At 41.5% G+C, this 17371-nt stretch overlaps 1 protein-coding gene across 1 annotated transcript in view; it reads right to left on the reverse strand.

Moving 5' to 3' along the window:
* The window catches only part of SETDB2 (SET domain bifurcated histone lysine methyltransferase 2), a 49257-nt gene that overhangs the window by 26112 nt on the left and 5774 nt on the right, over positions 1 to 17371 (reverse strand). Inside the window, exons 4-13 of the mRNA XM_037376576.1 lie at positions 16907 to 17009; positions 15629 to 16195; positions 13985 to 14098; positions 12591 to 12760; positions 11946 to 12174; positions 9836 to 9920; positions 8768 to 8870; positions 7639 to 7979; positions 6366 to 6454; positions 4370 to 4486 (exon numbers count right to left, since the gene is read on the reverse strand). Coding sequence (XP_037232473.1) covers positions 4370 to 4486; positions 6366 to 6454; positions 7639 to 7979; positions 8768 to 8870; positions 9836 to 9920; positions 11946 to 12174; positions 12591 to 12760; positions 13985 to 14098; positions 15629 to 16195; positions 16907 to 17009 — 1918 coding nt within the window. The remainder of the gene's footprint in view (positions 1 to 4369; positions 4487 to 6365; positions 6455 to 7638; positions 7980 to 8767; positions 8871 to 9835; positions 9921 to 11945; positions 12175 to 12590; positions 12761 to 13984; positions 14099 to 15628; positions 16196 to 16906; positions 17010 to 17371) is intronic.

Genomic DNA, 17371 nt, shown 5'->3' on the forward strand with positions numbered 1-17371 from the left:
CAGGTGTGTTCTGGCCCGGCAGCAGGGTGCACCAAACACAACATGGAGGTTTTTAAGATCAGCTCCCTTTACCAGCTAGAGCAAGCTTTGGCTTTTCAGCACTGCTGGCGTTATTCCAGCTGGTTTCCCAAATCCCTTTGTGCCTGCCCAGATGTAGCATTTCAGAGCTAAGATCAGCCCCTGTGTGGAGGCTTGCGATTAGATTGTATCTATTAGCCAGATACTGCTATGCAACACCAATCCCACATCTGTTATCTAGATGGCACTCAAACGAGTCGAGTCAACTGAATTCAAGCACCCTTAAAGGTGCCTAAGTCTTAAACTATGGAAATTTTCCTAACACAAGTATGTTCTTCAACACAGGAAAATAATTCTCTGTGGAGAAAAAAACAACTGCAGATCCCTTGTGATCTCTTCTTCCAAGCCCTGCTCTACAGAGCTGTAGAGTTCTGCTGAAATAGGTGGAGCTGGAAGTTAGTGCTCAGTAATTTTCTGGCAAAACAAAAAAAATCACCACCACCACCACAAAAAAGTTATCAGTGTAACATGCTCCAGTCCAGTTTCTTTTATACCTATGCCATAGGTGATCTTCAGCTGTCTTTGCATTTGTATGTTCACCTTGGGCACTAATGTTTATTTCCCTGTAGGTCATGGAGACCTTACAAGTCCTCACATCCCTACTGTCCTTCTGTTGGTACTGTCCTGCTCACCACAAGAAAGTCAAAAACTTCCACACTGTGTGGCTGGATGACACCATTTCACAGGCACAAGGTACGACCCTGAAAAAGCCTAAATTGGTTTCAGAATTCCCCTCTGCTGATCATCCTTCAGTGTTGTAAAACCTACACTCACGTCAATAGAAACTGATTTCAGGCACCTCCCAAGTTCTGCTTCATGTCTCAATGTCACTAATTCCCCATCAGGCACTCCTCTTTTGATACCCCTGGCAGGCTGACAAGAAGTCCCAAATGTGTCCTTCCACAGTGCTTTTGAGTGTTTCACTTGGCACATTTCCACCTATTCTTCCATCAGTGGTTGTGCTCGGTGCTTTCACATGATACTTGCTGTAGCATGGGTGGCACAAGGGATTATGATTAGAAATAACACCCATCTCTGAGCTATGTAAGCACAGGCAGAGGAACTGACAGCTGAGCAGAGAGCAAGTTCACATGAGCACCTTTGCAATGTCTGTTGAACTGGCACAGCCATTATCTGCAAAGGATACTCGCCAGGCACCTTCAGCAGAATCCCTTCTAATAATTACAAAACCAGACAGAAAACATACCTTGTAAGGCAAGTTTGCAAGAAGGTTGTTTATGATCTCTGGTCTGGTACATCAGATTCACAAACAGTGAAAGCATCAGACTATAAGGGGACTAGAAGCTGGGTCGCAACCACTGTATCTAGTGTATCCTCACACGGAAAAGGAGAATGAAGAAGCACCAGCCTGAAGACAGACCTGATAAACACAGCTAGCCAAAAAGCCCCCGTCTCATACACATACCTATTGTAAAATCCAAGTTGACAGCAGGCTCTTGATAGTTGCAGACCACACAAAGCAAGTAAGTGCTTTATCTTTTGAAACATCAAGTCTGTTTTCTGCAGGAAGAGAGAGCTTTTTCTTGTACCATAGATCCCAGTACCATAATTCCCATCACTGATCTGGAAAATATAATCAACAGCAGTAAAATGTCCTTCCCTCCCCCCTGCCGCCTCCCTCCTTGATGCTTTAATGACATTCCCATCTGCTTTTCCACAATCAAATTGAGCTTGGACAGGTATTTTCTGCAACCTCACTTGTTTAAAAGGCTTACAGCAGTGCTGGGTTACCAGTGGGCTTGCCATGCGGTTCGGTATCTCTGGAGGTTTTTACACCACACAATATTACCCTAAGGTGTAGTCCCTCTGAGTACAGACAGATCTTCAATGAAGCAACAAGCAACTGAGCTGAATGCCGACTGCTGCTAACATGGTGGTGCTCCTCAGTGACAGAGGGGTGGAAGGGCACTGACCAAGGCAAGAGTGGGTGGCCCTGAGCCTTTGAAGGGGTACTGCACTGACACTGGCAGTAACCCCGCTCTTCCACATTTAGGCCCGAAGATGCATGATGAAACCACACGCAAACCCATAGTGCAACGACTGGGACAAAAGCTGAGGATGGCTTTGCTTGATGGGTATTGTCAAGCTCTCAAACAGGGCTGTGGGAAAGAAGAGCTGAGGTTTTGTTGTGAGCAGAATGGTTCACAGGCCTGTTATCTCCATTAATGGTCCATTTGTAACAGGCTTAAACTCCTCACGCATGCTGAGACTGCCGAGAAATTAGACAGCATTGTGTGTTGCAGCACAAACCTGTGTTTTTTAAGCTTGAACCATCCAAAGCAAACTCAAAAACCAGCTCAGGGCCAGAGGTACCACGTTTGTCCACAGTTACACAGCACAGATGCCACCCAATTAAAAGAGGGGTAACCCCAAGCCGTGTGGACATAAATCATCCATTGCCCCTCAGCCTCAGGGCAGAGAACAGGTTCCTGCTTGTCTTTCATTTTGCAGTATAGCTGTAGGCTTGAAATCTTTACTCCCGTGGCCATGGCAGTCTCTCACAAGCATGTTTCATTCCCATATAAAATTGCCTAAATCATCACTAAATATTGCAAATACTACCTCCTCTCTGCTCTGTAAAACAGGAAAACTAGTGACAAAACCTACTAATGGCTGAGCAAATACCAACAGACAATCCTGCATGATCTGCCATGCACAGCTCCCCACAAATTCAGTAAGTAAAGATAAGGAGAACTGCAGGGCCAGCTTTCAATCTACCTGTGACAGATGCACTCTTGACCAAACTTGCAGTAGTTTGGTTCAGTCTCGAAAAGAAGCAATGGCCTTGGCCATAACTGGGTCCAAACCTCTAGTTCCAACCTGTTCTTTGAAAACCCGTACAGGAACAGGGTGACATGGTGAACATCAATGCATATGGGCTTGGAAACTGGAACATTGACCATGTGATTAACACATGAATAGCAGGTGATTCTTCCAAGACTCATTTATCAAGGAACAAAGAAAGCTGTGAGTACAAGGAGTCTCATATTTACCTTTTCCACCTCATGCAATTTGACTACAAGCCAAGCACTTTATTCCACAAACAGGACAGCCTGAGGGAGCCACCTTTAAGCTGTTCCTGTTAAGCAGCTGACTGCACAGCAATGATCTTCCCTTGAGCACAGACACCTCTCAAGGTTACTCCTCAAGGCTGAGGCACCCCTTACCAACTGCAGATCATTGGTAAGTGACCGATACTGAACATAACTTTGTATTATAGTGTGCTAAGTTTTGTACTGGTAACTTTGAATCATTGCTATATCCTCTGCAGTAATACAGTGAACCTTCCCTTTGAACTTGTAAGTCTCCTAAGTCTCACTTTTACAACATCTTACTTCAATAAACCCACATTTGCCGATACCTTTGGCAGCAGTTCTTCAAGCAGTCTAAACTGCCCTTCTGCGACGTCTTCTTTGCACAAGGCTCCAACACATTCAAAAGCCACAAACCTGCACACTCGTCCCTTGCTCCGTTTCAGAGCTGCCTCCTGCATCTGCACTCAGTGTCACCTAATATAGCTTGTTTCTCTTACCAACAAACCACATGGCAAGGACTTCTGCAGCCCTCCTGTCCCACACCACACAATATGGCACTGGAACAAAGGGCACCAGATTTCTCAAGGATTTCTCTGTGTGTCACAAACATGGGAGAGGGATGCAACCCAGCAAAACCCAGTCATTTCTCTCCTGCAGCAGCAGGACTTGCCTAGCTAAATTTGTAGCACAAACACAGTTCTGCAAAACTGTTTTGATTAATCTCATCTCTGTTCAAGACTGTCTGTCCCACTGCATCCATTATGCTTAGGTATATTCTAATAATTCTTAGCCTCCAAACAGGCAAACTTGTATTCATAACGAGTTTCAGAAAACAGAGTTTTGCAAACTCAGCATTGTGGAAGGGCACAGAAAACATCAACTAAGCAATGCTCTGCATCAGTCATGTCTCTGCTGGAGATGGCACAGAAGCTTGAGTTCTTCCAGTGCACTGTGAACTTTGCTTGCAAATGAAAAGGGGTGGGGGAGGAGACTAGGAGCACAGATATTATCTAGGAGAAGTTTGATGCCTGTTCTTATGACAAACCTTTCTAATTCTGTAAACTACAAAAGTGACATTTAAATGTAAATTTTAAAAAAAACAACAATCAGGTGAAAGGCATTTTAGTTGAATTTAATTAGACCACAGATGTAAGTGTGCTGTTCACTGCGTAGTAGTCCCTTCCAGCATATACATCCCCAGGGACATCATGTGTTGACAACAGGAAAGCCTTGGCTATAAGGTTTTTTTCCTGCACTTCTGAACTCCACACTGACAGGAAATCTCTACCTCTGGCATGCTTCCAGCTTCATAACCGTAATCCCATGTAAGTTCGGTTCCAGCTTTCACATGCCTAAGAAATAAAACACTCAGTCAATTTGTTTGAACTAAGCGAAACAGTACTGTGCTTACAATTTGTCATCAAGGACTCAGAGGCAAACCCTGAAATTGTAGGGGGCAGGGAGCATCAAACATGCAGCTTGTTGGGAGAGAGCCAAGAGATAAAGGAGTCTCTGGCATGTGCATGCTGCTTTGCCTGCCAGAGCTATAGTGCACAAACACCCACAGCTGAGAGAAAATAATTTCTCAAGCAGTGCGATAGGTTCGAAGTCTAAACAACCTGCTTTAACTTTGAGGCAAATTCTGGGAAACAAAAATCAAAGCAAAAAAAAGGAAAAAAAACCCACCTAAGTGAACACATTAAATTATAACACACACTTGTTATTTTTACTACATACAGTGCATCACTGAGGTTTGAACAGATCATCTTTGGTCTGACAAGTGATGTTCTAATGCAATTACGCTACCTGTATGCACAAAAAATTAAACATATGCTCCTCATGAACCAGCCACTCTGACAGTACATGAAAGAGAAGAAATTTCTAAAGTAGGAAATTCATTGCCCAAAATAAATGCCAAATTAAATACCTGAGCTAAGACACTGAGGGGTAACTGAGGGAAAATACAATAAAATGTGAGTGTTACAAGCAAGAGACTGATTCTCTCATATTTCTCACTGGATATGATATAAAGGACAACCAGTGAATTACCAGGCAGTAGGCTGAGAAGAAACAAGGAGGACTTTTCAAATAGCACATAATTGCAACCTGGGACTTGCTGCCTTATGATGTTCTGGAGGCCAGAAATGTAAAACAAATAAAAAGATGACTGGGCAAGTTCATGGAAGATACTTGTTGTAAGTTGCAACTTACAGAAATGTTGTAAAAGGTGATTGCCAGAAAGCAGGAGGGGCAGCCAGGGAGACTTCCCTTCAACAGTCTTCTTCCCTAAGTGTTTTCTGCTCATCACTATTACCTCTCTCCACTGGCCTCAGTCCCCACTACACACTTCTTTACCAAGTCCCTGAGCAATAAAGACTCTAGCGTAAACAAAATCTTTTTTCTGACACACTTTAAAATATTGTCTTCACAGTTCTCGGAAGCCCTCCTTCACAGCACAGTCCACAGCATCTGTGTCAGTATGAACCAGGGTTGCAGGGCTCTGCAGAGGATCAGTGTTCCCTGAGGCCAGTTTGGAAGGAATTCTCTATTGTAAGTTCTCACCTAGTACTCCTGCCGTCACTAGCTTCATTCATACAATTAATTTTTTTCCCTCCCAGGTTTAGTTGCCACCTTCTTGTGTCTCACTGGCACCAGCTCTCTGTACCTCCCTTTCTGTCATCCACTAAGGGAAGACACACATCTCTTGCTTTCACCTCTGTGTATCCTAGTGCTACCTCACCAGGACATGCTGGGCTACACAGGCTCCTGCTTCTCTCGGTAGCTGCAAGGAGAAGGCCTGCAACCAGCTTGTTTGGCCCACAAAGTGTCTCAGCCTTAAGACCCTATAGAGTCCAATCTTGGTCTATGGGACCCAAATCTGCTGGCCATTCCTTGAGACAACAGTAGGATCAGTGAATCTTGGCTTTCAAAATGACCACACTGAGTTATATTTTTCCACTGAAGAAGATTATCACTGAAATGGTCGCATCAAAATTAAGCTTCCCCACTTTACATTTCAGTGAAAAACTGAATAAAAACTCATTAGTGATAACCAACAGCTGTATTTCTTCAGTCTTTAGTGTACAATAAGAAGTCAACAATAAGAAGGTACTTTTATGGTTTCATGATCTAAGCATCTGCCTCTCTTAGCACAATTATTTCCTAATAACAAAGCACTGCTTTTTTCCCCTAGTGCGTTAAATGAACAACATTAAATTTGAAAAAATTCACCTGTTTGTGAAGAACGCCACCCATGGGAAATTTCTGTTGTGAGTCTCTACAAACACGCTCTGTGCAAAGAGATTTGGGCAGCAGCTGTGCTGTGAAACAGAATATTTTAATTAGAAACAGGGAAACACCTCATTGTTGGCCGAAGAACCTATTTTGTCAGATATCTGTCACTAGTAAAGATAGCTTCTTCCTTCCATTCTCCAGCCCATACAGAATCTGTATTACTCAATGCCACTGCCACTTATTTTTTGCAGTAACTATGTCTCTTTAAAGTATTATTTCCATCATATTATGAAAGTACTTTTGCCTAAGCAAACCAAGTTCTTTTATCAAACTCCTCCAGAAATTTATGGTGAGAATTCATCTTAGATTCAGGATGCACCACAAATAATCAGTACGTGACAGATGGATCTCGCTGTCAGCCAGGGCAGCAGTGCCAGGGAGCAAGCAATAGAATAAATGATTGTGTATGTTGGCAAAGAGATACGAGATGTGAAAGGTCATTCAGGTACATGTAGGAACATGTGTTCATGCTCATGGATGCAGAAGAAAAGTTTCAGCAAGATGCAGTACTAGTCTTAACACCATATTACCTCTGCAACGAAGAACAGCTTAAACATATGCATGGATTTGCTGTAAAACACGTATGCCAATGAAAAGCAATGTTACTTGCAGAGCACACGCAGACGCGTCTGTGAACTACTTGTCTTAGTTGGAGGCACTTGGTAATTCATTACCCTTTCTTGGCAAGTCAGAATTGAGAGACTTATTTAGCAGATATGTACACAGTATGACAGACCACTTTCTGAACCTATAATTGAACAGTAAGAGAAACTTCCTACAGTATCACAACATTTATCCTAAATCAGCATGAGCTAGATTTTACAATGGTTGGGGAACAAAAAACAAGGCTGGGAGAAAGCTTGTGGTTCAACAAAATATGCCATTTGCTCTCTGGACCCCCAGAAAAGGCTGTTCAAAAGTTCAGGAGAAAGATGTCATTTATTACTGGGGAATATTTCGCTCAGTAACCTAGTGGTGCCAAAACCTGCAGCTAGTACATAGTGTGCATCATCTTATGGAGGCGCTGACAGCCAGTGTGACCCAACCTGGGGTTCTGTTGCTTCAGAGTGCAGGGAGCACCATGTAGCCTGCCTTGTCATGCACCTACCAATATATGGTTTATGCAAAAAAGCTTTCTAATTTACGCGAATATGTAATTTATTTATTTAAGCTAAGACAACTAAGAGAAGACATGAAACTTTTTACTTACATTAAGAAAACGACCCACATTTCCTTCTTTGCTGGCATCCAGTATATAAATATTTTCTTCATTAGCATTCTTCAGAAGCATCCTGTCATCATCAGCCTTCTGACAAAATGTGTCGTGTTTTGACTGCCTGTGTTTTTCCTCTTTGCAGTGGTACGTTCCTCCTTTTAGGGGTACGCTTTTGGATGGCCTTGTAACAGATGTGTCATCCAGCACATCTGCCCTGTCACAATCAACACCCTGCAGAGACAGTCTCTTTCTTTTGCGTTCTGCACTGTCCATGTCAGCAGACTCTGTCTGTCCAATTTCCATTGGATGTTCTTCCTTCTGCTGCTGAGTGGATTCTGTCAATGGACACGTAAGTTATTTTTCGATGCCAGTTTAAGGCCAAAGCCTTTCCCTTGTTTGGCCCAGAACTCTTATCCACCCACCCTTTGTTCTCCAAAATCTAAGCAGCTTCCTTGCTATTTACAAGTCTATAATACAACCACCCTTTTCCATCCCCCTCATCAGTCCTTCCACAAATGACTGTTTCCTGCTGTGGTGCCTAAAGCACTTGCTCAAGTCTCCTGTGAGTGACCTAGTCTCTTGTTCTTCTAAAATCCCACTCCAGACTGATTTCTTCCACATAGCATTTTATCATCATTCTCCACCTTAATTCCTGAATCACAAACTTCTGTAATTAAGACAGGAACAAGATGCACATGCAAATAGCATCACTTTCCCACTGCTTCTCCAGCTTGAGGTCCCCCCACCCCTGCATTAGATTCTGCTCAATTTTTGTTGACTGGAACATGTATTGGATGTGATACAATAAGATTTATAAACTGACTTTCACACAAGTGCACTGTATTTGAGAAGCTGCTGTCAGGACCATTCAACATGTCCCAAGATTAACTTATCAGGCAAAAGATTGCTTTGCACCAGTTAATGCACTGTCTTAATACAAGACAGCAATAATTTCTGTACTGCTCAGCTCTCTTAAGACAGCCTAAGCATTATGTGGACAACAGCATTCTACTCTGAGAACAGGCCTTCCCACATCCAAGGATCACTTTCTGCATTTTGTGTCTATCACCTGATGGGACACAATTGTACTAACAGTGCAGTATTTATAGCTCTCAAAACCTACTTTCTTTTCCTTTCTTGGTTCCACTGGTTAGTTTGCTTGACTGATGAGTCTGAGAACTATTATCTTCATCCGAGCTCACAATGTGCGCCAGTGTATCATTTTCCTTTAAACAGAATAAAAGATAATGAAAAGGCTGTGATGTATTGTTGCTGTATGCAAACCTGGGTCAACACAAGATAGCAAGTGGCTTTTAGGACTCTAGGACTGAAGTTTCAAACCTACTGTAATGCACAGCTATGGCTGAGTTTCAAAAGTTCATACATTTACTGCAATGCAAATTCTTCCTAATTTCAAGTTATCCTTAAGAATAACCTGAAAGAAGCTCCCCACTCAATAAAACATTTAAGTGTGGAAGTCCCAACAGTTTCACCAGAACTGAAACATATTTGTGTAACTGGCTCAAACATGCCTTTTACACAGTTTCAATAATATGAATAAATGTGGCAGGATTTCTTCGACCACAAAAAGGCAATTAGTTATGGGAGCTCCAGAACAGACAGCACTGCCAAATGTTAGCATGAAAATACCATGTGCATTTCTTAAGTGCAATGAAACCAACAAAATCTACAGAGTACATTTACCCCAGTGCCTCTCCTTTGCATCTATTTGCAGACAAAACCTCACACCCAGATCAGATTAAATTATCCCGTGTCACTACATGAGAAGACTGTGTCCAACTCCTGCGATTTCCTTCTGTCCCTGCTATTTCAATTCTCTGAGAAGACATCACAAAAATACCACTATGATCCCCTAACCCTGCAGTTAGCTACAACACGGCGTGGGGCGGGAGAATGTTTTCTTAAAGCTCTCAAGACTGGAGTGTAAGTGAAGGGTGGAGAAGGGAAGGCTGTGCGAGTAGTTAGTGCTGGTCTCAGGGAACATGTTGAAGGACCGATAATGGAAAAGGGATGGGGCATAGCTTCCAGCACGCCAGATTAGCTCACAGTGTGAAACAATCTCATGAAGAAAGATCATCAGAACTATTTAAATGTATAAGATGAAAGGTCAAAATTAACATATGTATTCAGCACAGTGAAAAATGAATCTATTAAGGCCACTTATTATTACCATTTTTAGCGGGTGATTATGAAAAACAACCCTTCTAGTTCCAGGCATTCTCGCGGTTGCATTACTTAAATTCCTGGGATGAACCCTGTACAGAAAGGTCAAAAGGAAATTATAAAATACAAAGACACCCATAAGTAACTCTCACAACGCACATTTCTCTAACCAAGTCAGTAGTTCATAAGAACAGACTACACCAGAGCCTGTAGTAGTCTGGCCTTGCCTCAAGTTCTGTGACTATTTTGCCTTTAAGAACTGAGAACCAAGGTTCGGTTCTCAATAGTATTTGTAAAAAAACTGGTTGCTCATACTTTTTTTTGAGAGATCAGCAACTGCTTTCACATCCTTTCCCAGTTCTGCCAAGAACCAAAATCTCTGTTGTTTTACTATTATTATATCTGATCATCTCAAAATAGAGCACCTATAGACAGAGGTTTGCCTTTTTCCTGCTACCAATTTCAACAGTTTTGACAGTGCAGCTTTCAAACAGGATAGCAAAGATGCTGCAGGGACAAGGGATAGAAAGACAGGCAATATATGGCAGTACAGAAAATACTCTCCAACAAAAGAACGAACGTCACTCCATATCAAGAAAAGGCAGGGGAAGGATGGGAAGCAGTATCAGGCATATACATTTAAAACATCTAAATGATATTAATTTGGATTACATTTGAAGTGCAGTAGAAAACACCAGTTTCAAAACTACCCTTAACATCTGTACAATATCTAGCATCAAGTAACAGCTCTTATTCCAGAAAACTTTCAACATCGAATGTTTATATAACAGGAACAAAAGCTACTCTTCAAGGCTTTCTTAAGATTTAAATCCCTTTGTAAATTCAAAAGGTGAATTTACAACAAAAGAAGTTGTGACGTTATTACATGACTACTACATTGTTTGTCCTGTTAAAAGCAATCTGGGTGAATGACATGTCAAGCTTAGCACACCAATTTCCTCTCAAAGGTTTCTCAGTTCAGCTGGATTGTAATTTCTTAAGAAGCAGAATAACAAAGAAGAGGCAGAACAACAGAGTCTTTTTGTCTGTGGTGGGTTTGTTATTGGTGTTTTTTTTTTTTTTTGGAGGGGAGACTGGTTTTTTGTTTGTTTTTTGGTTGGTTTTTTTTTTTTTTTTTTAAACACAACCCATGCATGAAACATGTTTATTCTCAGGAAATGAAATTTATGAGATTTGAGGTAGCAGTGCAGTGAACACAACTTTAAAACTGTGCTTCCCTGCAATTTTTAGCAACAGCACTTAGTAGAAGTAAAATCTAGCTGATTGCTGATAATTATGTAATTTACAAAATCATGAATTCATTAGGCTTCCAAGACACTGAAATGCAAGTGAGAATATATGGCAGGTATTAGAGTTTCCATTTGTAATTTCATAGTGCTTCTCAAAGATCCACAATCATCTTCTACTAAGAAATGAGCAAGAATTTGCAATCATTTATGACTAGTGCAAAGAAAGAGTTTACAGAGTAGTATGGCAGAGCAAGAATAGTTTAGGAAAACAATCTCCCAACTTCCTTCTGAAAACACTACAGCATAAAGCCACATGGTTATTTTGCAGTAATTTTATTTTAGGAATACTGATAGGCTACAAGACCTTGACTGTAGAACGAAAACAGGACCAGAACTTTTGCATATTTCACTGCAAAAGCAAGGTGTTGTCAGACTCCTAATGGGAAAGGTTAAGAATCGTAGCAGGGAAGGTTATGTTACAAAGAACAAGACCAGGAGCAAAGGACAGGACAGTTAGTGGCTAATTTATTAAACCCTTTGGTGTCATCAATATCTTTAAATCATTTATCTCAAGTACTTTATATTAATTATTTCAGGTTAGCATAATGATTAATACTCTGAACAGATCACGTACACCCAGGAAATTAATTTGATTTCTAGAAAATGCCAATTAGTACAGACAATAAATAAAATTAATATAGAGAAAAAACTGTCCTACGAGAAGAAATAATGAGGAATTAACAAAAAAGTTGAGAAAGGAAAAACACACCCTCAGCTGAGGACATTCAGTTATACTTTAAGTTAAGGAATTTCTATAATAGCAGAATATTAGTTTTGTCATGCTTAAGTTTGCTTTAGTAAACTTACAGGGTTGATTTATTTTCATTATCTACAGTCTGAGACAAAGATTCCTCCTTCTCAAGAATGTGACTTCTGCCAGTCTGCACTCGTCCAATCACAGTCTCTGAACAATCAGTGTGAAGTTTTCTTTTTTTGGAAAAAAAGCCACAGACTCTGCCACTCACAGCACTCTCCTCTCTCAGCTCCTGATCATCATCTCCCAGTACTTGAACTTTAGCTCTGCTCATCAATCTGCCTGGAGGAAGAAGAAAAGTTGGGGTTTTTAAATTGTTTGCTAAGATGGGTCACACTCAGTACCACAGTTCAAACTTTCATTAAAAAAAATACAAGAACATTATTTGGGAAAGAAAAATATGAATGCATTTATACTGAAGGAAAATTAGCCCTGGCACAGGATACACAGGCCTGTGAGGGAAAAATCAAGTCTGAGACAGGCTTTGCTCCAGAATGTTTTGTTTGTTTGGCATCATTGCATTGCAGTTCTTCAAGGTTCTTCTGTCCATCTGATCATCTTGCAAGTTAAGATTATATTGACTCACTTTTCTTCCAACCCTGTATTTCCCTGTTTGGTTCTCCAAAAATTTCCAGGGCCACAGGCCACAGGCAAGGGAGAATTACGCTATACATCTTCCACAGGTCATCTTCTGTTACCTGAGTAAGTACAAACAAATGTCCCCTTGTCGATATCATCTAGGCAGCGGACACCCCAGCCTTTCCTCTCCGTGTTGAACACTTGCAACCTGACTTGAATGCCATGCTGTACAACTCTGTTTTGACACATCATCTTGTCACACCTGCACAACACACTACACTCATAAATTCTGTCAAGAGGAAGCAAAACAAAACACAATATAAAAGAATGCATTGCCAAAACAAAGTTGCTATTATTCATTTCCCTCCTGCACATTAATAAGGCCATTGACTGAAAAGATTAAAGACTCTGGCTAAAACTGATTGTGCAGCAGTACTCTGAAGCCCATGACTTTCTTGATTGCCGATTCATCAATTTTAAGAGCCTGTCAGCCAGATTTTGGTATAAGTAGACAATAAAAATAAATGAAATCTTTTTTATTTTACACAGAAGCAGAAATCCCTACATGAAGCACATCATTCTATGCTGGAACAGATTTTACAAAGACAACCTGTCTGCCTGGACCACGCTGTAGCTGTCATGAGTTTTAGGATTTAACAAAACATTTCTAGAAGAATTCACCATTGTGCTTTTTTTGTTCTGCATTTGTTTCTGGGTTCACTGGCAGCTTTAATTTTCCAGGCCAGCCATAAATTAACATCACACAGCAACAATGGACTGAAAGGAGCAACTTCAGCCTGTGGGTGCAGCCCTTGGCTGTCGCAGAAAGCTACCTTGCACAATTCCTCTCCTACACACCTGAGGTTACTGGCACCTTCCCCAGGCCACATATTAATCCACAGGCGCTGAATAAGAGAAAGGGAAAGGGTGAACACTTGCAGCACTGGGACTGCTTTGGAGACTTGCAAGAGTCACACATAACCAAATCTGGCAATAGCAGCTGGCTGATACTTCTTTAGGACTCTGGTCCTACAGAGCAAACGGGTGGACAAGATAGAGGGCAAAACCCACGGGTGGCAACTGCTTCCCACTTCTTCGGCTGATACATGGTGTGATGTTCTTGTGATAGACCTCCTTCCCTTGTGGCAGGTTTCTTTCCCATCTCCCTTCTCTCCTTGGCATGCCTGAATGAACCAGCGCATGGGCCAGATATGGCCTGAGCTCCTGGACCGTGACTCTTAAGTGTTAACTGGACTGTTACTCTTAACACTCTTCTTGGACCTTGAACTAAGCTGTGAAAATTGTAGTATCTGCAGTACAAAAGTAGTTTTTCCTCCTATTACTCAAGTCACATTATTTTTTAACATCCTGATCAGTCAGTAAAAACGTGACAAAAACTGAAGGTTTCAGCATCCAGAAACTGCAGTTATTTTAGCTCTGTAGCACTTACACTACAGGATAAAAATAAAGAGTATACAAATAAAATAACAAGCTCACGTTCAGTCTTTCTTACCCACTAGGAACAGGTCCCTCTAGTCTTTTGTAACTGTATCCATGGGATGTTGCACTACTTCTAGAAGTTCTACTACAGCCTCTTGCAGTTAGCTGTAGGCATGCACACTTTGACCTAAAAAATATCAGTAAACCATCTCAGAATGTATTTGGGGCAGCATAAATAAAACATACATCTAGACATTTTAAAAATGTACTTGACTATACACCCCCCACCACCACCCCCCCCCCGCCTTTTTACTTCACAGGGCCATTTCAGGCACCCTGCCCTTCTCTGTCTCTTGGCTGGTTATGTGCGTTTCATAATAATCATGTTCTCTCCACCCCAACCCCATTCTTCTGCCAAGCTCCATAAAGGCACATGCAAACAGCTGAGGTACAACAGAAATTTATTATAAACAGAACACTGTCAAATGGATTGAATGTACGAATGCAAATCATCTGCTCTGGCATCCCAGCCTGTTAGACAGTACTTCATTACCTTCCTCCCACTCCAGCCCCTAGGAAGCAAAGAATTTCACATGTGGAGCAAAGAACTCGAGCAATAATGCTGGTCTTCACCATCTTATGTCACAATAACTCCAAAGACCCACAGCATTTGCACAAACAGCAATAGACCAAATCTTGAACCCCAAAACTGCACATCAAAAGCATCTCAACCTTTGCAGGAACTCAGTGCAAAAGAAGCAGCATGCTATGTGCTTGCTGTTCCCCACCACTCAGCTGAAACTAAGTAACTTTAATTAATGAAGCTTCATTAGATTAGGCTGTGATTTCAAGCTTCTGTTGGGTCATGGGCGATTATACTGCACACCAGCACATGCAACCGCCCTAGCTATTAATAATACAAAACGGATTCAATACCAAGTAACACCTACAGGCACAGATCAGGTCAAAGACAAAACACCCTTGAAGAAAGCGGACAAAATTATCACCAAAGTCGCCTGTGTTAACTGTGACAGGTTCCCACAGAATAACATACAGCTCAGAGTTACTGTGTTTTAGAAAGACAGCAGTGAGCAACACCATTTAACTGGTCAGAAAATAAATGTGTTCTGTGACCACAGGGTTTCATAGTTTCTGTTTAGAGAAGGGGAAGGATGGGATGTAGAGGTTGTGAAGGGGGATGTTTCTTCCTCTGCCCTCTGTAACCTTCTAAGTTCCAAATGATCTGATCCCTCCATGCTGTCCCATGCCATCTCCAGGATAGCATCCCAACAGAAGAGCTGCAGCAGTTGTCATGCAGGATCCTTCCCTGCCTGCCAGGAAAACGAGCCTGCCTTTGCTGGCACAAGCCTCTCCCTTCCCCACCCCTTTTCCAAAGCCCAGAGATCTGCTTGCCAGCTCCACCTGGAGGAGAAGCACTGCCAATTTGGGAAGAAAGGAAAAGGAACACAACAATCCACCTGTTGATTGCTTCCTTCCCTACAACACAGGCTGGATGGGTAGAAGCACCCAAGTTCTGGGGAAGACAAAGACACAATGGTGTCAGTCAACACCACAGAGCATGGCACAAGACAACTCCAGTTGTGCTGGTCCTTCATTATCTGGTACTGTTTGGTACTGCACATCTTCACACTTAGACCACCACCCTGCTATTGAGGCATCATGCGTCACTTGTCTGGGATTAGGTTTTTCTACCTACCTATCAATGCAGCCATCTGTGCAGTCACATGAATCAACAAATACGCTAGAGAAATTGTTGAGATAATATCCATGCGGCCACGATGTCCTCCGATATTTGAAATAAGGTAATCTTGCGTGGTCAAGATCATTACAGAAGGAAATGGGCACAGACTCTGCTCCATTGCTGATATCAAAATCAAATACGAGGGGTTCAGGATTTACGGTACTCCTGCCTAACAGTACGTATGTGTTGAAGGAGAAGTGATCAACAAATAAGAAATTGCACTCCGTTTGAAACAAATAATTTTGCACATCTTGAAAGCTTCTCAGACTTCGACCACAAGGAGCTTTATAATTCACATCCAGTGATTTTGAAAGGCAGTCTGCTTTTGCATGGCATCTTTGAAAGTGAAACAGGATTGGTATCTTAAGAGGATTTTCACCCTTGTAGAAGCCTGCCGCTCTGTTGGGAAGACATGCACTAGAGCACTTGTGGTTCTGATACTGAAGGTTTAAAGGTAAATCTTGAATTTGAAGAGATGCTTCTTTACTCCCTGAACCCGTTTTTGCCATCTCCTCCTTTTTGCTATTTGGAACAAAAAGAAAAAAAAATAAGAAAAAAGAGCAGCATCTTAGATGAACCAGTAAGAAACGGAGCGTTTTACTGGTTCAATATTATTAGCACAGGAAAGAAACAGCCAATTGCTAGAAGACCAAGGGTTTCACTGAATCACTGTTTGCATTGTGTTACTGACCTAACATCATATGAAGACATACTCAGTGGCATAAAAAAAAAAAAAAAGGCAACAGCTTCTTCCCAGGAAGCACTTACACTAAAACACAGAAAGGACATAAAAAAAAAAACCAAAGAGAGAGAGAAGAAAGGAACAACATCTTTACCCACATCTTCCAAATCAGTACCTGAGGCTAAATACAGAAAGACTAAATCATGTGCCTGACAATCTGCACAGTCTATGAGAGCCTGAGAACTGAACTCAAAAATCGTTAAGCCCTAACCCTGATAATCCTGGTGATACTCCGGGATCTTTATTCATAACCTAATGCCCTATTTTATTCTGCGATGTTCTCGCATGGTAAGTTAGACAAAGTTACTCAAAACCTCAGGTCTTCCATGTAGGTCAGGTTCAAAATATTTTCACTTTGAATACTGGCAGGATTCAAAACTGGGTTTAAAATGGTAAATTTAGAAATACAAAAAGAGATATTAAAATCTCTCTCAGATGCACTAAAGAGTATGCCAAATGAGAAACTGAAATAAACTATTAAATACCCTGACCTGTGAGAACCTTCTACAGAGTTTGCAGTGTTGTCATCTGTAAGAAGACGTTGCCATTTAGGTTTGGTTTCCTGTATGCCATCTCCATCAAATACAGCACCTACTGAAAAAAATTTGAATGCAAGCAAAAACTCCAGCAATCCACATTTCAACCTACAATCAAACTTCAGTTGCTAAAGAGGTAATTGCCAAAATACATTAAAAACAATGCATTGCTATGAACTACAGCTAAGAAAGAGCATGCTAGCAAGCACCCTACTAGAAAAGGAAGCTGCTTTTTGGAACTTAAACAAAAATCACGTGCTTGCATATAGGTGTGCAAGTAAACAACCAGCTGGCACACGCTCTCACACTTTCTCTCCTGCTCCTCCTCTCCCTCCCTCTCTTCCCCCCTTCCCTTTCCCCAAGGGTGAAAAACTTTGGTGTGCATTGACAAACTTGAGGCAGAACGCATCGTGAAGATTT

The sequence above is a fragment of the Falco rusticolus genome, chromosome 2 (genome assembly GCF_015220075.1).
Source record: "Falco rusticolus isolate bFalRus1 chromosome 2, bFalRus1.pri, whole genome shotgun sequence".
NCBI classification, from domain to species: domain Eukaryota; kingdom Metazoa; phylum Chordata; class Aves; order Falconiformes; family Falconidae; genus Falco; species Falco rusticolus.